Source organism: Macadamia integrifolia, chromosome 1 (assembly GCF_013358625.1).
Source record: "Macadamia integrifolia cultivar HAES 741 chromosome 1, SCU_Mint_v3, whole genome shotgun sequence".
In the NCBI taxonomy this organism is placed as follows: domain Eukaryota; kingdom Viridiplantae; phylum Streptophyta; class Magnoliopsida; order Proteales; family Proteaceae; genus Macadamia; species Macadamia integrifolia.
In genome coordinates this window covers 29,803,134-29,827,367 of record NC_056557.1, presented here as the reverse complement: position 1 = coordinate 29,827,367, position 24,234 = coordinate 29,803,134, and the positions used below count along the sequence as shown (strand labels likewise).

General features: G+C 36.1%; 1 protein-coding gene and 1 long non-coding RNA gene across 3 annotated transcripts; both read left to right on the top strand.

Moving 5' to 3' along the window:
• Positions 1 to 1,863: 1,863 nt before the first annotated feature.
• On the top strand, positions 1,864 to 11,464 carry LOC122083615. 2 transcript variants are annotated; one of them, XR_006141685.1, is made up of 2 exons: positions 1,864 to 2,164; positions 11,196 to 11,464. It is a non-coding gene; the product is annotated as an uncharacterized LOC122083615 (long non-coding RNA). The 2 variants fall into 2 exon arrangements; XR_006141687.1 differs by lacking the exon at positions 11,196 to 11,464 and adding an exon at positions 5,590 to 6,734.
• Positions 11,465 to 15,902: 4,438 nt separating this feature from the next.
• LOC122085863 (glycosyltransferase BC10-like) lies at positions 15,903 to 20,196 on the top strand. The gene is made up of 2 exons (XM_042654463.1): positions 15,903 to 16,641; positions 19,334 to 20,196. Exons 1-2 carry the CDS (start codon positions 16,036 to 16,038, stop codon positions 19,976 to 19,978), a joined length of 1,251 nt encoding a protein of 416 aa, XP_042510397.1. The 5' UTR covers positions 15,903 to 16,035; the 3' UTR covers positions 19,979 to 20,196.
• The last annotated feature ends 4,038 nt before the right edge of the window (positions 20,197 to 24,234 follow it).

The following is a 24,234-nucleotide window of genomic DNA, read 5'->3' as shown; positions in this document are numbered from 1 at the left end:
TTCTAATTTATCCCAAGAAGAGCAATTCTATAGCTGAATCCTTACCAAAAAGGCCCTGTCTTTGCTCTCTTTCATTAATAAATATATGTTTATCGGAAAAAAAAAAAATACAATTTGTATAGCAGTTTTAGAATGGATTTTTGGTTTTTTTTTTTTTTTTTTTAATAGTTAAGGTTTCATAAATTAAAAATTATCCATCTAGGTTGTAGGGCATATATTTTTTTTTTTTGGAAGAAAGAACGCTAGCCTCTAGTGTGTATCTACACCAAGATACAACGGTACAAAAGACTGCACTACCCTACACTTTAGGTTCTAGGGCATATGATCGCGGTAGGTGCAAAAAGAATGCATCCCCCGTTGGTGTGTACCTGTACTAGGAGAGAGCGTTTGCTTTTCTACTTTAGGATGGGTTTTGGTAGCCAAGAGAAGAAAAGAAATGAGAAGAAGAAAAAATCTAGAAAAGAGAAGAGAAGAAAGAATAGAAAATAAATAAAATGGTAAGAAAACAAAATTATGTCCGTTTGACTATGAGTAGAGAAAACAAACGAAAAGAAAAGTTTACTTTCCTTCCTTTTGGTAGTGAAAAAAACACTTCACCATTAAGACCATTCTTAATGTGAATTTGAAATAAAAAAAAAAAAAAATCTTCTCTTAATTCAAGACATTCAAAACACAATGAGAATTTCTTAAACTTAGAAAATAGTATAAAATTTATATTTTTTTTTCTTTTATTCTCTTGAGTATCAAATACGGATTCAAATTCAAATCCTCTATGATTGGCGGTGAGTGGCAATGAGATTCTAACAACTAGGAGGGTTGTGGCATGCACCTCAGCCCTCCTATGCTCACTGCCTAAGGGTGTCAGTATATAATCGAAACCGTTTATTGGAACCGAAATCGGTCGGTTATAACCGAATTGAACCGTATCATAGTAAATTGATCTGGTTTTGGTTTTATAGGCCATAATTCCAGTTCAAACCGAATCGAACCAAAAAACCGATGGCTAATCGGCACCTAGTATTAAAGACTTAAAATGTTTTGAATTTCAATGAGTCTCTACGAAAAAAGGGGAGAAAAAAATAAAAAGCAAAGTATTAACTGAGAAGGGAGCTTCACTTTCACATAATCACACTTTTTGATTTTCTAATTTATAGGATCATAGTTAATTAGTTATAATATATGTAGTCTCTTACATAAAAAGTATATTATCGATGGCAAAATAAATGTATATTGTATTAACTCTTTAGGAAATTTAATATATGTAGGATTCACACTAGTTAGGATGCAAATAATTTTTTAAAACAATACTATTAATCTAATGTAAATCGGTTGTGAACCGAATAACAAAAATCGATTAAAAACCACTAAAATCGAAACCGAATGAAAACGATTTTGGTTTTACCTTATTCCTATCTGGTGCGATTTTGGTTTCACCTTTTCAAAATATAAACCGAACAGAACTAAACTGAATAACCAAAACCGGACGATGAACCTCTACCACGGGTGCGGCAAGCATCGGACAACTGAGGCGACATTGGCACATGCCCCGATGCCATGCCAGCCATCGGATGCTGACCGCTCCGCCGCACCCGTGGCAGAGGATTTTTTCCGCACTCCCCGCCTCTGCGTAGGATTTTACACCACACAGCCTGAGGTTCTAGGGCATACGACACCATGAGCAGGTAACACTGAATATTAAATATAAAAAAAAAGGAATATTAATATAAAAAGACAGACCAACGGTTTGAAATATCTCAGAGTGCTAAACACATTAAATCCAACGGCTCCTAGAGCCCCAACGAATCGATTTCCGCCTATAAAACCGGAAGCCATTGAGATTTCAGAGCTGCGCTTAACCCTAAAAGTAACCGATATGGTTGTTGAATCGATTGGAATTTGATCGATGGCTTTCTGTCTTTCTGGGATTAGATGTGGTGGTTGCATAAACTGGAAGCAGCAGCGGCTGGAGATGCAGGAATGGCAGCTCATCTGGCTGAAGTTACGGAGTGGGTGGGAAAGGAAAGATAAAGCCCTCAGAAGAAGAGGATGATGATGCATTTTCATACCTTATCCACCCATTCCATTGGTTTCGATTGTTCTTCTTTTCCCGTATTTACCTTCATCTGGATTTTACTCAGATTTCCTCCTCTCATATCAAGGTCAGGTAAGCTTGCTGAGCTCTCTCTCTCTCTCTCTCTCTCTCTCTAGACAAGTTTGTTGTTTGTTTAAATCTCTTTTGTTCATTAAGGGGAGTATGGGATGGAAAATCTCTGGACCTCATTTGTTTACACGAAGTATGAAATGGGAAAACCTGACTAATGAATCATATATATATATATATATATATATATATATACTGGTGGGGAGAAAATAAAATAGGAAAATTAGATTTTCCATCCTCATTAGCCGTGCAAATGTTTGGTTGATTGGAAAAATCTAATTTTTCCACAAATGTTTTGATATTGTACGAGAATTGAGGTGTTCGGTTAGTTGGAATGGAAAAGTTATTAGTAGCCTATTTTTCTTGTTTGTTGATTTGTCTCTATTCTAATTTGTCCCTATCAAATTAGTGGGACTTTTACACTGTTTATGAAACAATGATAAAATCTACACCATGTGTTTCACTACCTTCCGCTCTAGTGGAGCAAACCAAACATTTAAACAAATTATGGGAATGGAAAAATCTACCTCTCCTCTAACTTCTCATTCTTATCTTCACCACACCAGCGACTATGAACCATTCTTATCTTCAGCATAGTGGAAGAATTGTTTTTCTGCACCTTGTGTCTAGGTGTAGACATATTCTAACGGTAATGTTCTTTTTTAGGGAAATAGGTTTTTATGGGAGAGTGTGGGGTGAAATGACTGGCCCACCTCATGAATGATATCTCTTTGGATGATTCCTCATGTATTCACATTGGCCATCACGCACATATAGGAATCACATTCTTCCATAGGAAACACTTCACCTATATCTGTTATTAATAACCTATAATGTGTCATGATGTAGGGTACATATTTGGTTCAGAAAACTGCCTTAAGAGAATGCATGAATGCCCCCTGGTTGTGTGGCTGTTGCCCCATAGAAAGGGGGGAAAAATGATGCCCCACCTGTGTAATATGCAAAAATCCCATTCAACTATTGATACCCATGTGCACCCCCCTCAGTGGATAATAATGTGGGCTTCTTTTTCTATAAAAAAAATGATTCAAATATAAAATAGAATAGACTTCCTGAGCCTCTTCAGCAGGCATCCGGTTTACTATGGGAAGATGTTTTACTTAGGCATGTTTGTTGATTGTTTAGACCCCTTTTGTTCATAAAAGGGAGTATGGGATGGAAAAATCTCCGGATCTCATTTGTTTACACAGTAATTACAAAACAAAAAACCTAATTAATGAACTTTATATATTGGTGGGATGAAAAATAGGAATAGAAAATAAAAGAAGAAAATTAGATTTTTTTTTTTTTTCCAATCTCATTAACAAAGAAAATGTTTGGTTGATTCTATAGGAGTTTTGTGGATATGGTTTTAGTCATCAACCGTATCAGCCAAACTGTATTAACTGTATTAGTTGTTTGTATTCATACTGGTTCGTATGGCCATACAACTATTGATATCAGTCTGTATTAACCATAACAGTCATACCAATACTGATATAGGTTCTATTATGATATGTAATTATGTATTGATCTGATAATGATACCTAAAACCATGATTGTGTAGTGCATAAAGTATGTAGATATCTCACCAATTTGGTGGGACTTAAGGAGGAGTTGGAATGGAGGACATCTCATCAGACAAGAAAAAGAGGTTGTCTAGTAATTTTTCCACCTCAATTAATCAATTGTCTAGTAATTTTTCCACTTCAATTAATCAATCATTTAAAAATATTCTATTAGAATGGGTATAGAAACTGAGGTGTTGTATTTTTTCATTCATATGGAAATTGAAGTGTTTGATTAGCTGAGGTGGAAAAATTATCAGTAAATTTTTTTTGCTTGTTTGTTGATGTGTCTCTATTCTATCTTTTTCAAAGTCTTATCAAATTGATGGAAGTTTTACACTATTTGTGGAATGATGATAAAGTCTACTTCATGTGTTTCACTCTCTTTCCCTCTTGTGGAAAAGTTTTTAGTTCTCCTTTGACTTTTCATTCTTATCTTACACCCACCAATGGTTAAGATCCATTTGTCAGGTTTTTCCATTCAATACTCCCTATGGGACCTTCACAACTCTTGTGACGACAAGAAGTTGCACTCTTAGAAAACAAATGATTTAATAAAAGGGAAATGGCTTTTTGAGCCTAAGGTGTACCATACACTACCTCACATTGAAATTATGGGCAAAAAAAAGTTAACCTGTTGGTGTTGGTACACGTCGGCACGAGGGCCAATGGGAGGGTATGTGGGAGCATCTTCAACGCGGGGGTAGCTTGTTATTTTTGCACGTGTCTAGGTGTAGACACATGCAAGCGGATAATGTTCTTTCTTCTTTATGGAAAAAGGTTTCTATAGGGAAGTGTGGCCTCTACTACACATGGGAGCGAAATGATCTGCTTGTTCCGCATAAAATAGAAAACTACATCTCTGTAGATGCTTCCTCGTGCGCTCCCATTAGCCCTCATGCACGTGCATAAACCACACCTCTACAGGAAATACTTCCCCTTTTTATTATTGTTTCTTTTTTAAGAAAATAATAAAAGCTACAATGTGTGATAGTGTAGGGTACATATTAGGTTCAAAGAACTCCCCGTTCCCCCCCCCCCTTTTTCTTAAAAAAGGGCAAAAGAATGCTCGAACACCCCTTTGTTGTGTGCAGTGTGGTTGTGGAACCTGGTGAAGAGATGATAATTCACTTTTCCATTTTTAGATAGTTTGAAGGATGTGGTTGGTTGGGATAAGGTTTGTTTTGATCAAAAGAGAAGGTTATTTCTAGTTTTCCATGTGAAATCAATGGTGATGGAGATGAAGATGATAATTTGTTTGGGGGAAGTACCCAGTGGAGAGTTGAGCATGAAATTATAGAAGAGAATGGGTGCCAAGCTATTTCAGACTCTTGAATGCACAAGAGGCATTTTGTGTCAAATTAAAAATGGGGCCAACAGGGTTCTATTTGGAACAATTTCTATTAGGACTTTCTAAAAGAAAATAAACTTTGGATGAGATTGGCAGCTTGCTGCAAGGTTATATAGGTCTTGGCATTGATCACTTGGAAGGTGGAGTGTGCCTTGCCACTTGTTATCATTTATCTTTAATTTTATTCCCAGGGAAGCTAATGTTTTGTTAGATATCCTAGTCCGGAAGGCTTTGTCCATACAGTGTGCTACAGTTTAGCCCACATAATTATGTTTGGTATGCATTATCGTTCTGAGAATGTTGTTTAATTTTACGGGAAAAAAATATGAAATAATAAATATGATTTAATAGTTCTTATATTTTTATTAATTAATATTTAAATTAAAGTAGCTTTATATTGGTAAAGTAGTTTGTTCACCTTTGTGGCTTCTAGACGCAAGTCTAGAAACGCCAATCACTTCATTAATGTGGGCGGACTTACTCTTTTGGAGTGTGTTGATATAGCACAGGCCTTTACATCCCATTTCAATGATATCTTCAAGACTTCCCCTCATTCATTCAACGAATCTTACTTTGATTGTATTCGTGGGAGAGTATGACTGGCTCCAGAGACCTGTCACTGAAGCAGAAATTTATCACACTGTAATGGGCATGACTTCATCCAAGGCCCCTGGGCCGGATGGGTTCTCTGGTTTTTTCTATCATTAGGAATGGGGCGCATTCAAAGCGGAGGTGATCCGTACAGTCATGGCTTTGTTTTACACAGGAACCTTTGCCAGCAATCTGAACCGCACTAATACCGAAGGTAGACCATCCTCCGTCCATCGGAGAATTTAGACCGATAAGTCTTTGCAATTTCTCATATAAGATCATCTCACGGATTATGGTGAGTCATTTGCGGCACATTCTAGATAACTTAATCTCATTGAATTAGAATGACTAAGTCAATGGTAGGAGTATACATGACAACATGCTCATCTGTCATGAAATCTTACACAAACTCAAGACCAAGTGGACTGAAAGGACAGGCTTACTTTCTGTCAAGCTCAACATGAAGAAAGCCTATTATAGGCTCGAGTGGGATTTTCTTCATAGCACACTTCGTAGCTATGGTTTTCATCACCTGGATTGATCACATAATGTTCTGCATCACTACTCCACAATTGGCGGTCCTTCTCAATGGTTCTCCACTGGAATATCTTAAACCTTCTAGGGGTCTACTGCAGGGCGACCCACACTTCTCCTATCTTTTTGTCCTGTGTGCAGAACAACTAACCTCCCACTTACATATTGCCCATCTTCAAGGAAGGATCATGGGTATTAAGATTGCTTGAGGGGGTGAATCTATCTCATCTCGCCTTCATGGATGATATCATCCTATTTTGAGAGGCCATATGAATTACAGGATCAGCCATAAGCTTGGAGCTTGGAAAAAAAAATCTTATCTTATGCAGGTAAGCATACACTCGTTCAGTCCACTCTCACTGCCATGCCCATGCACTATATATTGCTTCAGCCTGCTGGCCTCCATCCGGAAGCACCTTGACAAAGCAAGTCAGACTTTCTTTTGGTCCAATGATGGAGCCAAACACACTCCGACCATTGGTTGAAAAGCTATTTGTTAACCAAAGTCCAGTGGTGACCTTAATCTCAAGCTCTCCAAACTAATGAATCAAACTTTACTGGCTAAAAAAGCATGGTCTCGGCTTTCTCCAAGCAATTCTTACTAGCGTCGACTCATGAAGCTCGATATTTTCCCAACTCAACATTTTTATCAGCCTCGTGTTCTTCCTATAGTTGTCACGGTGCCAAGGCGAACCAAGGCGGTGGAGGGTTGTCTAAGCGCTTAGGCGAGAAGACGCCCGCCTTAAGGTGTACTAGGCGAACAAGTGTTATTTTTTATTTTTCTTATTTTCTAACATTATTTAGTAAGTTATATATATCTTGTATCATAAAAAATCAAGATTAAGCCACATTAAGTCATTAAAAATCAATATGTAGCCACATCAAATCATAAAAAATTAACATTAAGTCATATTAAGTTATAAAAAATTAACATTTAGAGAAATGCTCTTATTCTATAATAAGTTTGACTGGTCTAATGATTTTATTTTTACATGAGACTTTTTGTATTAGTTATAATATAAAACCAGCTTTCTAACAAGTTTAAGATTACTTAAATCTGAGTTGCAATGACAAAGTTATGCTTCAGTCAAATTTATTTTTAAGTGTGCGAATACTGTTAAAATCGCCTGAATGAAAATAATTTTATGAATATCAAGACAAAATATTTTTTTACCGGACTTTTGGTTTTTAGCAATGTTTTAACATGATAGAATTTATAAAATTTTCATAATTGAGAAAAACCCTAGTATTTAAAAGTTGAAAATCGTCCTTATAACCAAAATCCAATTTTTGTTCTTAGACTGGGGGGTTGACTTTTTATCCTTTTGGAATTTGATTTTTAAACTATTTTTATTGGATTCAAATAGGGGTATTTGCTTATTTATGAATAATATCTTAAGTAAATGAAATAACAAATATTAAAAACATTTACTTGAATGATATTTGGCATAAATAAGTGTGGAAACACAAGGTGACATGCAGTGCAACAAGGCGACTGTCGCCTAGGCCCCAGGCATACCGCCTGGACGCCTAGGCGACGCCTTGACAACTATGGTCCTTCCAATGCGTCATGGAGATGGAAATCTATTTTCGAGGATAGAGATCTTCTTAAGGGTTTGTTTTGTTAGGTTAGGAATGGTTTGTCTATTAATCCTTTGAAAGATTATTGGATCCCTGGGGTGATACCATCTTCGGGACCTTTTCCTATGCCCTCGAATGCTCCGCAACTAGTCTTTGATCTCTTGCTTAATCAAAATGCATCTTGGGATATTTATATGATATTCCATTGGTGGCCCTCGAAAATTGCTTTAAAGATTTTGTCTATCCCGCTTCCCTTGACTGACACTCATGATCGGTTCATTTGGCTTGGCACCTCAAATGGTTCCTTTTCGGTCTCCTCTGCCTACAGGATAGCTCTCAGTCTCTGGTCCTTGACTGATTGTCGGTCGCTATGCAACATAATTCCTTTCGTTAGATTCCAACGGGTTGATCTGATATAATTTCGTGAAATACCACCTTCAGGGGGTGAAACGTGTATTGATACCAATGCAATGGTCCAGATTTGGTATAACTAATAAAACCTTAAATCAGTGAAGAGTCATTTAAATCAGATCTGGACCATTGCATTGGTATCAATACACGTGTCACCCCATGTAGATGGTATTTCACGGAATTGTATCAAATCCGAATTACTGATGATTTTTTTCCGATTCCAACACTCTTCGTGAAGCCAACTTTGTCGTTGACCAACTTGCATCAGATGGAGCCTTGTCCCAATTTGAGTCTTTTTGGGAGCTTTTTCCTCCCCATTGTATTTCTTCTTTTCTTTTTGCGGATTCTTTCTGTTAATTTTTCTTTTCNTTTTACGGGAAAAAAATATGAAATAATAAATATGATTTAATAGTTCTTATATTTTTATTAATTAATATTTAAATTAAAGTAGCTTTGTCTTGGTAAAGTAGTTTGTTAACCTTTATGGCTTCTAGACGCAAGGCTAGAAACGCCAATCACTTCATTAATGTGGGCGGACTTACTCTTGTGGAGTGTGTTGATATAGCACAGGCCTTTACACCTCATTTCAATGATATCTTCAAGACTTCCCCTCATTCATTCAACGAATCTTACTTTGATTGTATTCGTGGGAGAGTATGACTGGCTCCAGAGACCTGTCACTGAAGCAGAAATTTATCACACTGTAATGGGCATGACTTCATCCAAGGCCCCTGGGCCGGATGGGTTCTCTGGTTTTTTCTATCATAAGGAATGGGGAGCATTCAAAGCGGAGGTGATCCGTACAGTCATGGCTTTGTTTTACACAGTAACCTTTGCCAGCAATCTGAACGGCACTAATACCGAAGGTAGACCATTCTCCGTCCATCGGAGAATTTAGACCCATAAGTCTTTGCAATTTTTCATATAAGATCATCTCACGGATTATGGTGAGTCGCTTGTGGCACATTCTAGATAACTTAATCTCATTTAATTAGAATGGCTAAGTAAGGTAGGAGTATACATGACAACATACTCATCTGTCATGAAATCTTACACAAACTCAAGACCAAGTGGACTGGAAGGACAGGCTTACTTTCTGTCAAGCTCGACATGAATAAAGCGTATGATAGGCTCGAGTGGGATTTTCTTCGTAACACACTTCATAGCTATGGTTTTCATCACCAGTGGATTAATCACATAATGTTAAGCATCACTACTCCACAATTGGTGATCCTTCTCAATGGTTCTCTACTGGAATATTTTAAACCTTATAGAGGTCTACTGCAGGGCGACCTACTCTTCTCCTATCTTTTTGTCCTGTGTGCAGAACTTCTAACCTCCCACTTACATATTGCCCATCTTCAAGGAAGGATCAAGGGTATTAAGATTGCTCGAGGGGGTGAATCTATCTCATCTCGCCTTCATGGATGATATCATCCTATTTGGAGAGGCTATATGAATTACAGGATCAGCCATAAGCTTCGAGCTTGGAAAAAAAAAATCTTATCTTATGCAGGTAAGCATACACTCATTCAGTCCACTCTCACTGCCATGCCCATGCACTATATATTGCTTCAGCCTGCTGGCCTCCATCCTGAAACACCTTGACAAAGCAAGTCAGACTTTCTTTTGGTCCAATGATGGAGCCAAACACACTCCTACCATTGGTTGAAAAGCTATTTGTTAACCAAAGTACAGTGGTGACCTTAATCTCAAGCTCTCCAAACTAATGAATCAAACTTTACTGGCTAAAAAAGCATGGTCTCGGCTTTCTCCAAGCAATTCTTACTGGGGTCGACTCATGAAGCCCGATATTTTCCCAACTCAACATTTTTATCAGCCTCGTGTCCTTCCAATGTGTCATGGAGATGGAAATCTATTTTCGAGGATAGAGATCTTCTTCTTAAGGGTTTGTTTTGTCAGGTTAGGAATGGTTTGTCTATTAATCCTTGGAAAGATTATTCGATCCCTGGGGTGATACCATCTTCGGCACCTTTTCCTATGCCCTCGATTGCTCCGCAGCTAGTCTCTGATCTCCTGCTTAATCAAAATGCATCTTGGGATATTTATATGGTATTCCATTGGTGGCCCTCGGAAATTGCTTTAAAGATTTTGTCTATCCCCCTTCCCTTCACTGACACTCATGATCGGTTCATTTGGCTTGGCACCTCAAATGGTTCCTTTTGGGTCACCTCTGCCTACAGGATAGCTCTCAGTCTCTGGTCCTTGACTGATTGTCGGTTGCTATGCAACATAATTTCTTTCGTTAGATTCCAACGGGTTGATCTGGTATAATTCCGTGAAATACCACCTTTAGGGGGTGAAACGTGTATTGATACCAATGCAATGGTCCAGATCTGGTATAACTAATAAAACCTTAAATCAGTGAAGAATCATTTAAATCAGATCTAGACCATTACATTGGTATCAATACACGTGTCACCCTCTGAAGATGGTATTTCATGGAATTGTATGAAGTCCGAATTACAGATGATTTTTTTCTGATTCCAACACACTCTTCGTGAAGCCAACTTTGTCATTGACCAACTTGCATCAGATGGAGCCTTGTCCCAACTTGAGTCGTTTTGGGAGCTTTTTCCTCCCCATTGTATTTCTTCTTTTCTTTTTGCGGATTCTTTCTGTTAATTTTTCTGTTAAAAAAAAAAAAGAATCTGTTTGTTCACCATTTTCTATTGCCTTCTTTCCTTCTATGCATTTCACAATAATACAGAAATAACTGTTGAAAGATCTGGATTTTATGTAGTTTGACCTTGCCATCCATATGAGGTTTCGTTTTGGACTCTGAATTCATTTATTTTTATTTTTATTTTTGGGTAGACTCCGAAATTTGATTATCACAAGAACGCTCTTAATTCTGGGGTTTTACATGGCTCTTCCTTTTTCTCCCCTCCCGAGAAGAAAAATTATAAATACCTTGTGATACTAAAGCTATGATTTCTTTTCTTTTTCGGATAATGAATATATTCAACAAAGCCAGGACCACACGGAAAACACCAAATGGGGGAGAACCGAAAGGAGAAAGTACACACCCTAAGAGGTAGCTAGCTCCCAAGAAGAGGAGGCAGGCCATGCATCTATTTCTAGGAGAGTCTCTTACTAGATCCTTGAAGAGAGAGTTTTGAGATGGCTCTCAAATCTGTTGAACTGATCTAGACTTTCTTGTCTAATTTCTAAGTTCATCATCATCAACAATAACAACAATAAATTCAGTTTTATTCCAATCGATCTAAGGAATGGTGTTGGTATTGATATCTGTCAATCCTGATTCAGATCGGATCGGTGGGTGTTGATCGGTTTTATCTCAATTTTTTTAAAAAATACTGATTTTTACTATTTTACCCTTAAAATGATAATGATATCAATTTGGATTGACCAGAGATTGGGGATCGTTCTCAACTGATACCAATTCAAGACAGTCAATACGAGATCGATATTTAAAACCATGATTCCAACTTAATGAGATCAACTATATAAATCTAAAAAAACAAAGTAGGTAGAGATTGAGGTCTAAACAAAAGAAGGGATGAAAGAGGGGCATCAAAACATTTCGGGAGAGTGGGAGATAGCAAGGAGGGGCGATAGTGCTCCCCTGAAAAACCCCAGTCTACTGTCAGATGAGGATCTGTGATGGTTGTATTAATGACGTTGACAATATGAATAAAAAATCACAAAAATATGTAAAATATAAGGTACCCTAGGCGTAATTTCTCCAAGTGTTGAGTAACCTAGGAAGCAACAACACCAATTTTATTGAATTCCAAGGGTTGAGATACGTTGGTGTGAATCCTAATTCAAGTTCAAGGGTGATTGAGGATCAGTTGTTGATTAAACCTATAAAGAGATTGTGAGGAAGGGTACCAATGCAAATTGAAGCAGTGGAGAAAATAACTAAACTATGGCCAGAATCTGGCCGCTAGACCCCTTGAACTTACGATAGGGGAGTGGGGTTCCAAGGCACTTGCATCTGCATCAGGAAGTCTCTCCATCGCACCCAATATTATACCTTCAGTTGGGTTCCAGAGTTGGTAGACATGCTGCTTAGATCATTATTTATTATTCATGGTCAAACTTTGAGACCAATTTGAGATTCACATGTAGTCTCGCTAATGTCTAAAATAAGCATTAGAAGGTAGGGCTGTCAATTCCAAGTCTACATTGGTAGGTTTGACAGAGATTGACATATTTATGATCTGATCTGAACTGGCCCGATTAATAAACATATCAGACTTAAGTCCCACATGTTTATAAACAAGTAGTACACGATGTTGCCACTTAACCTGATGGGAACCCGATCGGTCCAACACATTTATGAACCCAATCTTAACAGACTTCTTTAAGTCAAATCTAGCCAGACCTTTTTAATACTAGAAATTTCCATTTTACCACCAATAAAATTAAAGAGCAAAACAAAAATCCAAGTGAGTTTGCTTCAATTTTCAAGATAAAGAGGAAATTGATTGATAAACAAGAGTCTTTAACGATAGATAATTAAATTAAAAAAAAATGAAATTTATGTAATTGTGGTGGTGAATTTATGTTACATTTGCACGATATGCTTGTGGTAGAACATTCCTTTCAATGGAATAAGCTTATGAACTTGAGTTCTTTGGCTATTGTATACAAGTTAAGAAGGTTTGTTTATAACCCGTTTAATGCCAGTTTAGGAATAAAAAAGTCTGTAGCCCGATAAAGGCTCATTTATGGCAGTCCGATTATAGCTTGAGACCAATCGGCCCGATTATAAACCGTACCATGTCCGCCCCAGCTAAGCCCTTTTAGTTGAATGGGTTTTCACGATGTAGACTTAGAATTTGGCTGAGCCCGACCAAGACCGGCCCGTCTCGACTTGTTGACACCCTTTATTAGAAGCATGTTTTAGTGTACGGTGTCGGACTAGGTATCTATCATCTCAAAAACTGATATGGTATTGGTATGGATCGATATTGGATCACATGTACCGGATAGAATTATCTCTGATTTTCCTTATTAAAAAAAATTACATTTTTATCATTGGTCTATGTCATTTTATCAATACATTATCAACTAGGTAATGAGATTAAGATCATGCAAAATCGTTACGAATTGCCCGCTACAAACGATCTGATACCAATGTTTAGAAGCATGATTAAAAGTCTAAAAAGTGAAAATAAGAAAATCAAAGAAAAACTATACAAGGTGGGCCATCTAGTATATAAGAAGAAAAATTGGACCAAATTCCCCTACACTCACGGAATCAATTCAACATGAGTGTTCAAGGCCGTGCATGGAACTCCATTTTAAATCATAGTTGTCAATGGTCAATTAATCAACAATACGTTTACACCCGTAGGATGTTAATTGTGCTGGTTATACATCCCACTCAACAAAGTCAACACGAAACTATCAATTTATTCTTTGTACTTTTCTTTTATTGAGAAAATTTCTCTTCAACCACATTGAAAAAATTCCTGGTAAATCGTTGATCATAATTTCTTCTTTTATTGCACCACACCTTTTTGTTTATTTTATTTTATTTTATTTTATTTTTTAATAAAATTATTGTAGAAGTTCAAAACTTTTTTTGAATATCCCAAGCGTCTCACCCAACAATAATGAGGTCTTGGCGTAGGGCATTAAATTTAGATTTGTTAGAGCAAACTTCAATTAATACAAAAATAAATAAAGACAATTCTGCACAATATATAGAGATTTAACGAGGTTCATACACTGATATGGTGTGTTACGTCATTGGGTGAAGAAGAAGATGTTTCACTATGTAGAAGAGAGATTATACCTAAGCAGCGATGAAAAAACTCGCTTTGAAACCCTAACTCGAAAAACTCCCCCAAATTACAAGGACTTGCTCAACAAAACGATAGTACATTATATACTCCTCCAAGTCGTAGGTTGGTCAATCCAATCGAACAGTACTGCGAGATTAGGGGTGACCTATCGGCCCAACCCCTCTGCTTTCAACACAAATCTCAGAAAACTTCTCATTCAGGTTGCCACCAAAATATGTTGGAGTGGGTTATTATTCAAAATAGGTCAAGAATTCAAGATAAATTTAACAAGATTTACAGTTTCCAGTTATGATTTTTGAAAAATTTCAAGGTATAATGGGTATTAAAATTCATATTTTTTTTTTGTCGAATCTGAGGAAGTGCTTCAATAGTCTTAAACATCTTAATAGACAAATTGGAGCAAGAAAAACCTTACCAAAAAATGGATTTGAATTCATTTTGATTGGTAAAAGATTTTTACATTTTTTTTTTTTACTAACGATGGGTATCTAGGCCTTTGACCTGATTAGTCCCACGGGCCCATACTAACCCCACAACCACATGGATCGGGTCATATTACGGTTGGATGAGAACCATTCAACTTTCATTGAAAGAAGTGAAGAGCACTAAACACTTCGTGTGAGTGACCTAAGAAAGTAAGAGGCGTTGAACTCAGAACTACACGCTCCTTGAGGCGAAGGTCTCTTGCCAAGTCAACTACCCCCTTGGAGATCCCATTCATATATCTTATAAACCATTAAAAAATAGGTCTTTCCCCATGTTTAGAAAGAACCTTGGAGTGATCTAAGAGAGTTATCTTAGGTTTGTGGCATATTGTTCTTATTTGAGAAGTTGGATCTTGGAGCTTAGATCCTTTCTGTTGTGCACGCCAATCATTAATTATTGGATTTTGGTTTTTTTCAATATGAAGTAAGTCTAGTTTTTATTGTTTTTTGACAAGAAATAAAAACTTCATTAATTAAGGAAGATAATATAGAGTATTAATGTCACAGTTAAAGTGTTAATATAAAGCCTATTGTTCATAGACCTTCTGGTTAAGTTGTGCATAATAAGGACTAGATCGTTGTTGGGCTTTAATCAAAAATTGGTTCTAAATAAAATATTATGGACATCAATTAGCAATGGTAATGAGCTCTAATGTCACAATTTAATGCTTCCCAAAAAAATAGATATTCTATTTCCTTAAAATCATTTCTGAATCTCTTCTATTTCCTTAGAATCATTCCAGATCTCTTCTATCATCACCATCCTCCAAGCTTGTCCAATCATCATATGATTATCATATATAACGAGACACTTTCCTTCATTTATATTGGAATGAAGGTGGGAATGTGTCTCAACCATCTCCACGTGGGGGCTGAGCAAAACTCGGAGGAGAGAGAAAAAAAAGTAGAGAGAGGGAGATATGATACATTTCATATTTTCGAATTTGTGGGCCGCCATAACATTTTAACAATATTTTTGGAGATTGCTTCAATGCTTCACATCACATGAGTCACACTAAATACGAGTTTAATTAATTATATTAACAATAGTTTAAGAAAACGATTTGATCATTTCTGTGTTACAAATACGTGTGGTCATCAATCTTCTAGTTGGTCTTTCATGGAGGGAGACACGGGGCAGTCAAACCCTAGTGATTGATCATTAACAGCTTAATCTTGCTTGGGCTTCTTTGGATTTTTATTCTTCTTTATTAGGACTGCGTCAACTGCCTAATTAAGCTTCTCCATGTCTCCCATGTTCAACTACGGAGAAAAAGGAAAGAAAGATCCTTATTCTATTAATTAATTATTAATTTATTGGGGGCTCTAAGAATGGGGTGACACTTCTCAAGAAAGTGTTAAAAAGGAACTTCAATTCAAGTTTCTTGTTGCCTATGAAATCTCCTCTTTCTGACATTTTAGATGGTTCCTTCTTCACTTCTCTTCTCCTCTTATATTAATAATCCTAACCCTTAGCCTTCCTTCAATACTTCATGAGTTCATGTTCTTCCAACTAGTCATCACCTTCTCTCTATCTCTATAAAAAACAATGAGGCTGGAAGAACACAAATCGCCAACCTCCTTTTTGAAGCTCTTCTTCAAAGACCAATTGGGTCTCCTAAACTTTCTCTCTTATTTCCTCTTACTTGGTTTTGGTTTAGCCCTTGGAGCCATAGCTTGTTTCTCTTTGATCTATAACAAGTCTCTCACTTTTCATGACATTCAATTCTCTGTCTTTCCACCACCACCACCACCTGCGGTGGCGGCTCCGGTAACTCCTCCTCCACCACCACCACCACCACAAGAGCCATCAGTTTTTATGGTATCTTCTCTAGAAATGAATGATACAAAGGTTGAGCAAGATGGATTGAAAGACTACTTGGAAATACCTAAGGTCATGCATGGGATGAGTGATAAGGAGTTGATATGGAGAGCTTCAATGGTTCCCAGGAACCAAAAGTTTTCAAACAAGCAACCCCCAAAGGTTGCTTTCATGTTCTTAACAAGAGGTTCATTGCCATTAGCTCCTCTTTGGGAGAAGTTCTTCCAAGGACATGAAGGGCTGTATTCTATTTACGTGCATTCCAATCCATCCTACAATGGATCGATAGAACCAGAAGGTTCAGTTTTTCATGGTCGAAGGATACCCAGTAAGGTCAGTTTATCTATTTGCTTCCATTATTGAATACTTTATTACAGATGATCTCATGGGATGACATGTTTGTTAGCTCATAAGCAGAGCCACCATAGATTCTGACAACATTTCAAAGCTCTTTTAGGTAACCTAATTAAATCTCACTACATTAAGCTAGGTAGAAGAGGCTTTAATGAGGGTAGTTCTATTAATTTTGAGGCAATTCTTGCTAACCCATTAAATTTAGAGAACTTCCATTTTGATCCAAGTTTCAAGTTTAGTGCCTATTGTTTGTAGTGTGAGGTAGGATGGGGTATAGGATGTCACAGAAATGGGCTGGAGGATTTTTCCTCAGAGGCGTGAGGACAAACGATTGTAATCATATTCTCTGAACATAGACAATCTAATTAGGATGTCTTATATTCCGTTGCTTACATAAATGGGTTAGAGGGTTTTTCTTTTATAATCCATTTGAAAGAGGCTTGAGAACGAACGACTATAATCATATTCTCTAGATATAGATAACTAAATGAAACACGTAAATCCTTGTATTCGATTGTGTGATTGTATATTTACTATTTATATTTGTATTTCTTGTATCATATTCCTATTTCCTATATGCTTTCCTTTTGGTTATTGTTTTCTACACCTATTGCATGGGGTGTGTACAGTTCATGACAAAATGGCCTTGGTGTTCTTGACTCAGAAAATGGGTCCAATGGAATAACCAATGTAAACAAGTCATTCCAACCATATGAAAACTATATGGGTTTTGCTTTGATTCTACTCTTCAACCTCGGATAAGAAACATCCATCTTATCACCTCAATTTTTTTTATTTTTTCTTTAACCTTACTTTACAGAAAAAATTCCTTTCTTTCTTCCTAAACGTTAATCTTCTTTATGGTTGCGTCTCTACTTCACTTGGTTTTCTCGGTTAGCCTTTGTAGTTAAGAGGGATAAATGAATGTTGCATGTCGGTAAAGAAAACAAAAAGAAAACAGGGAAAAGGCAAAAGTAGTCACAGTCTTAAACCACCTATTGATCAAGAGAACCTACAGTTAGAAAAATATCTCCAGCCTCCTCACACCGACAGCAGGATACACACATTTTGATGTATACTTTTAGTTGTATCTATTTGACTTAGAAGCTTCAACAAACAACTTTTAATAATTACCTGAATTGTAATAACCCATTAATTGTTTAACATTTATTCCGTCTATTTAGCTGATATATCTGACAGAGACTAGAGACATGGGTCCTTATTTGTGGATCTTTATTTATTTATTTATTATTATTATTTTAAATATATTTAATATCTTACCATTTGAGAGTTAAACATTAAATGAAAAAAAAAAAAGTATACTTGCTTTTATTTAATAGAAAATTCTTGTTACAAAGATATGTCAAAAAAAAAATCGCAATCTTATCTTTTTCTCTCTTTATTATAACACATTTGTTTTAGTAAGGGTATCTCCGGTCTTTTCACATGTCCAGTAGAAAAATGTGTAGCTTTAAAAATCATAAAGCACTTTGAAATTATTTTGAAAGCCTTTTCAGTCTTATATTAAAAAACTTTTGAGAATAAAAAAAAAATAATCAAAATAAGGTTACAATTATGTGTGAAAATCGTCTCCAACCATTGCATTGGTACAATGAGCATTGGGTGGTTAGGAACCCCTTAGGATGCATATTTAGATACGCTTTACTATCCAATACTCACCACACCTCACCATTGGCTACAAAGGATGTACACTTTACAGCTACTCACCTCACCATTTTAGTAATAATAAGTTGGTCCTTTTTAATTATTAAGGTTAACAATATTTCTAATTGCACCAACTAGAACTGAATCCTTAGTTGGCAAGTCTAGTGCTATTCCAGATTGAAAAAATAGATGTCGCAATCAATAAAGAATCATGATAGCCTGAATTAAGAATCTTTTTGTCCCTTGTATGGAAAACAGGTAATCAAGTGAGATTCAAATTTTGTGAACATACTATAATTCGTCAATTTAAATAGTTTAAACCCAATACACACCTCTCCGCATAGAGACATGAAAATTAAAAAAATTAGTTGATATTTCAACTTGATAATAATTAATTTTCAATAGTTACATTTCAACTATTAAAAGTACAAAGATAAAAATCCTAACATGGGGAGCCATATGATGAGATAAAACCTGAAACTTGAACATGGCTAATCCAATATTTGGATTTTATCACCACTTGCCAAGTGCCACATAGGGACCTATGTGGGTGGATCCATGCGATAGAGGACTTTATACACATTTTTTAAAATCAACTTTGACAAAAAATAAGTATACATATTAGTTAAAAAAATATTTAAAGTTTCATATATGTTACAAGAATCTCTTCACTATAATGGAATCTAGGGGCTTTTAGATAATTTTAGTAACTTGGATCTCATTTCTGAAATCTGAGGCACTTCTCTTCTTGTTTAAGGGCTGAAACCTCACCGATTAAGTGGGGTTTGGGTTCTTTATAACACAAACACACCAAATTTTTGCCAAATGGCAAGTGGTGATATTAACATTGGTGATATTAACATCTCTGAGCTGGTAGTGGGCGTTTACCCATTTTCTCAATGGGCTTTGGCCCATGATAACAGATAATGGACCACTTTGACATTCTCATATGTTATTGCCGGCCCAATCCAACCCAACTCATAACACTTTGGGTCTTATGGTGCAGGAGGTGCAATGGGGAGAGTTTAGTCTGATTGAAGCAGAACGCCGCTTACTAGCCAATGCACTCCTTGACTTGTCAAACCAAAGATTTGTTCTTCTATCAGAGGCTTGTATACCCCTCTTCAACTTCTCCACCATCCACTCCTACCTGATTGGTTCTACTAAGACTTTTGTGGAATTATATGATGATCCAACCGTTGTTGGCCGTGGCCGGTACAACCACCATATGAAACCAATTATCAATCTCCGGCAATGGCGAAAAGGGTCCCAATGGTTTGAGATTGACCGTGAACTTGCGATCGAGATTGTCTCCGACCGTAAATATTTCCCACTGTTTGGTAGATTCTGTAAGGGATCTTGTTATGGAGATGAACATTACTTACCAACTTTTGTGAACATAAGATTTCCTGAGAGGAATTCAAATAGGACTTTGACATGGGTTGATTGGTCAAGAGGAGGTCCACACCCAACCAAGTTTTTCAGAACATATGTGACCATTGAGCTGTTGGAGAGGCTGAGGAGTGGAACTGCATGTGAATACAATGGCAAGAGGACACACATTTGCCATTTGTTTGCAAGGAAGTTCTTGCCCAACACTTTGTACAGGTTGATGATGTTTGCCCCTAAGGTAATGAGTTTTAACCCTTGACATATGAGATGTAAATATATACAAGGTTTGTAGTTGACCCTTTATTTGTATCTTCCTTAATAGCTGCAGGCATGGCTATATTCTTTATTTTTTTATTTTTTTTTGGATTTAGAAGTCTTGGAGAATAAAATTTATAGGTGATGAACATATGGGGTTACAAAACCCTTGTAGGAGAAATTTATTGGAGTGAGTTCTAAGAATGACTGGAAATTTCTCTTGTGCTTGTAATAATAATAATAATATAAAAAAAATTCTTTTGTTAATTTGCCCTCTATTTATAGGAGAAACTTATTGTCTCCACCCTAGTTACCTTAATAAATTTATCAAAGCAGATCATCCTCATTGTACCATATGGATATGATGACATGATTACTTTGATCATGATTGCAGTAGACATGGTTGAGATAAGTTATGTAAAAAATTTTAGAATCAAATTCCATATCAAATGAGTCTTTATGGATGTCCAAGAATCCACATTATGTCCATGCATACCTACCATATAACCATTGTTGTGCACTATTCCATTATCTTGATTCTTCAAAGATCTATTTATCAATTTCAAAACCTTTGTTAGGGCTGAATTTGACATGGAAGCGGAGGACCTTGTGGTCTATGTATTTCCAAAAAAATTGGGTGTCATCCAATTTACAATATCTGATATACTTGCAACATTTTGATAAGCTTATCGAAGCGACTCATGCTAGAAGGTTTTGACATTTATTTATATATTATAATAAACGGATGTATTTACTTGTTTACGTTAAGAAGAGAAAAAAAAAAAACTCATTTTGAATGGCCCACTTAGATAAGTTCTCCATTCTTACTGTGCTACGTGGAATGACGATATGCCAATCATGGTTGTGGATAGATAGTAAATGGTATGAAATATTAGCCATATGTCAAGCTTGTGAGCCTAATTCAATCTAATACTAATATTGGTATGCATCCTCATTTGTTGTCCATGCATGCTCTATATGTCAATCTTTTGAGTTAATTCAATAAGTACCTATATTGGTATGCATCCTATGTATGTCCATGCATGTTTAAGATACTCCAACCACTATTATGAACTCTCCCACTCTCACAGTCCTAAATTTTCAAAGGTCTATTTTGCCACAAGTAAAGTTTGTTTTAGCTGAAATTTTATACGTAAACTGGAGAACTTGGGTCTATTTGTTATCAAAATTTGAATTCCATCAAATCTGCCACATGGCAAAGATTTGAGCCAGCATTATGAACAATTTTAAGCTTATGTAAAATGCCACAATTAATAATAGGTGCATGATTAAGTGATAAATGGCAACGTTCTTTTGATTGCCTGTTGTATTATTCTAAATATTTAATGTAAGGGTAAAAAAGAGTTTCAAAATAATTTGAAAATGACTTGTCACTATGTCATAGTTAAAAGTTGTATATTTTTCAAGTAAACATTTGGAATGACCGGATCTAAGTTATCCTCAATAAAAAAATGTTTGTTAAATTTTAAAAAGTACAATTATATCTTGTTTTTACCAGTCTTGGTTATAATAAGATTTTTCAAATAACCTTTATAAATTGTTTCAAAAAACTTGACAATTATTGAGATAAGCATGAACCTAGACCTCCAATTTAATTCAGTTTTTGGTTTATTTAAACAGCTCTAAGTGAATACCTCCTCCCCTCATTTGATCCATTAGATTATTCTCATGAAATCTCAGCTTGACTTTAAGGGAGGGGAGGAAGTTTGCCAGTCATACATTACTTACCCATGAGCCTTTTCCTATGCCAATTTATGTGAGAATGATAAAACGCATGGATCGTTCACCAACAACAAAAAAAATAATAAAAATAAAAAATAAAACACATGACTCGGATGCACCGGATTACAATGAGCATCTCAAGTTCTCAACCATTATGCCATCTAAGAATAAGAGAGATCAAGATGATTCTACCAGCTGGACTATCTATGACTGTTAGTTGATATCATTATAGAGTCAATATTTTAGTAAAACTGTTATAGAAACTCTTTATTTTAGTAAGGGATTTTCTCATCGACACACCGGAAGGTGTCATATAATTGGTAACTTTATTTTAGTTGGGAGCTTTTAATATAAAATATTTTGAGGGGAGAGAGATCCCGTAAAGTGATATCAATCTCATCTTCTTTGTTTAACGTAGAGTCCAGATATTTGAAACAGTCACTTTGAGGGGAGAGAGATCCCACAAACTGACTGTTTCAGATATATGGGCTCTACGTTAAATAAAGAAGGTGAGATTGATGATGATGTTTCCCACAGAATTAAAGTAGGATGGATGAAATAGAGAGGGGCGTTTGGAGTGTTATGCGATCGATGTATTCCTCTAAAGCTCAAGGGAAAATTCTACAAGACTGTCATAAGACCAATTATGATGTATGGTGCGTAACATAGATAAGTTGAGTGTGGCTTAGATAAGAGTGTTGAGATGGATGTGCGGCAAAACCTTGAGAGATAGAATAAGAAATGACTAGTTATATCGGATTTAGGAGTTGTCCTAATTCAAGATAAGCTCAGAGAATGTCGATTATGATGGTTTGATCATGTCCAAATGAGGCCTTTGGATGCCCCAGTACGGAGAAGTGACCAGATGCAGATGTATGGAGCTAAAAAGGCTAGGGGCAAATAAAAAATGACCATTGACGAGTTAATTAGAACAGACATACAAAAGTTAAGTCTTCACTTGAGTATGGCATCTAACAGGCTGTCTGGAGGGCTATGATCCGAGTTTCCGATTGTTCAGTGGGATGCCCCAAAGTCTTTTTTTTTTTTTTTTTTTCTCAAATGCCTACGGATCCATATAGCTGACCCCATTTAGTTGGGATAAGGCTAAGTTTTGTTGTTGTTTGTTGTTGCTTTTAATATAAAATATTTTTTTCAATGAAGGTATAAATACTATCATCACATATATATATATATTAAGAAAATAGGTATGACATTTAATAATGATGTAATGATGAGTTGCTTTCAAATTATTTTAAAAATCCTTTTATACTTTATAAATTAAAAGAACTTTAGAAATAAGACAAGAGGTAATTAAAATGTGTCAAGTCTAAATACATTTATAGAGGTGTCATTTAGATAATACCAATAAATAAAGAGAAAAGGTTTTCTGGGCAGCCAAAAGAGGGTACGCTAGCACAATCTTTTTATCTCTCTCCTTCTCACAAGAAATGACTTCACTATCTTTTTAGGTGGTAAATCATTCGACCGCATCTCATTGGTATGTTCAACTATGAGAACCTCACTTAAGTAAATAAAAAATCTCTTTAAATCCTACATGGTGATACCCAAAATATAGTTTACCTTTGAGGACCCATATCAATCTTGAGAGAACTTCTTCCAAGATTCTAGGTTATAAGACCCTGGTTCATGGTGTTATGGTTCAAAAATTTAAAATTACAAAATTGAATGTTCAAAGCTTGGCCAATGTTATGACTTATGAGAACAATTAGAAAATGCCCTCATCCTATTTTATTTAATCAATTTCCTTCCTACCAATTAAACAAAAAGTCTTTTATACACGTGTTATCATCATGTTTTGCTTTGAATAAAACTCATTGGAGAGGATAACTATAGTTAGCAGAGCTGGCTTACGGTTGGTGTAATAGAGCAACCCCCGAGGAAGTTTCAAGTTCAAGACTTTTTGTTTCTGATTTAGTCTAAGCATCATCAATTCCTCATTTCTTTGATGTCTCAAGGTTCCAACGACAATGGAACCATCATAATTGTTGTTGGTGAACTTGATGCTAGAGAGGAAGAATGCATCATGCTTGATTACCAAGATTGATTCACTAATGAAGTCTTCATCTTGATAGTGACCCCATCAACCCAAGTTTCACTTAAGTTGTTCCTTTCAAGAGCGACCCTACTTAATTGGAATAAGGGTGAGTTGAGTTTTGGCATCCTTTTGTGGGACAAGTGTCAATGACCATCGATGAAATTTTCAGCTCAACTCTTACCCTTCTTTTTTTACTATTCTATCTAACGCCTCTAACCAATGGTCAGTTTATTGGGCGCTATTTGGGCCAACAACCACTTACTTTTACCCACACTTATACTCAAACATGTAAATATGATAGGATTCGATCCCATGACCTCCTCTCTTGAGTGTCAACTCTTCAAACTGAAACTACCATTAGTCTATTACTAGACTAAGCTAAGGTTCATTGCCCAACTCTTACTTGCTCAGACGAGGTAAGGGGTTAAAAATTTGTATTGATGAATTTGGGCTGATCAGAA

Excerpts from the sequence above, each read along its gene's own strand:
- LOC122085863 (XM_042654463.1), top strand. The coding sequence starts at position 16,036 with ATGAGGCTGGAAGAACACAAATCGCCAACCTCCTTTTTGAAGCTCTTC. Across the intron at positions 16,642-19,333 it reads GTCGAAGGATACCCAGTAAG|GAGGTGCAATGGGGAGAGTT; the intron begins GTCAGTTTATCT and ends CTTATGGTGCAG.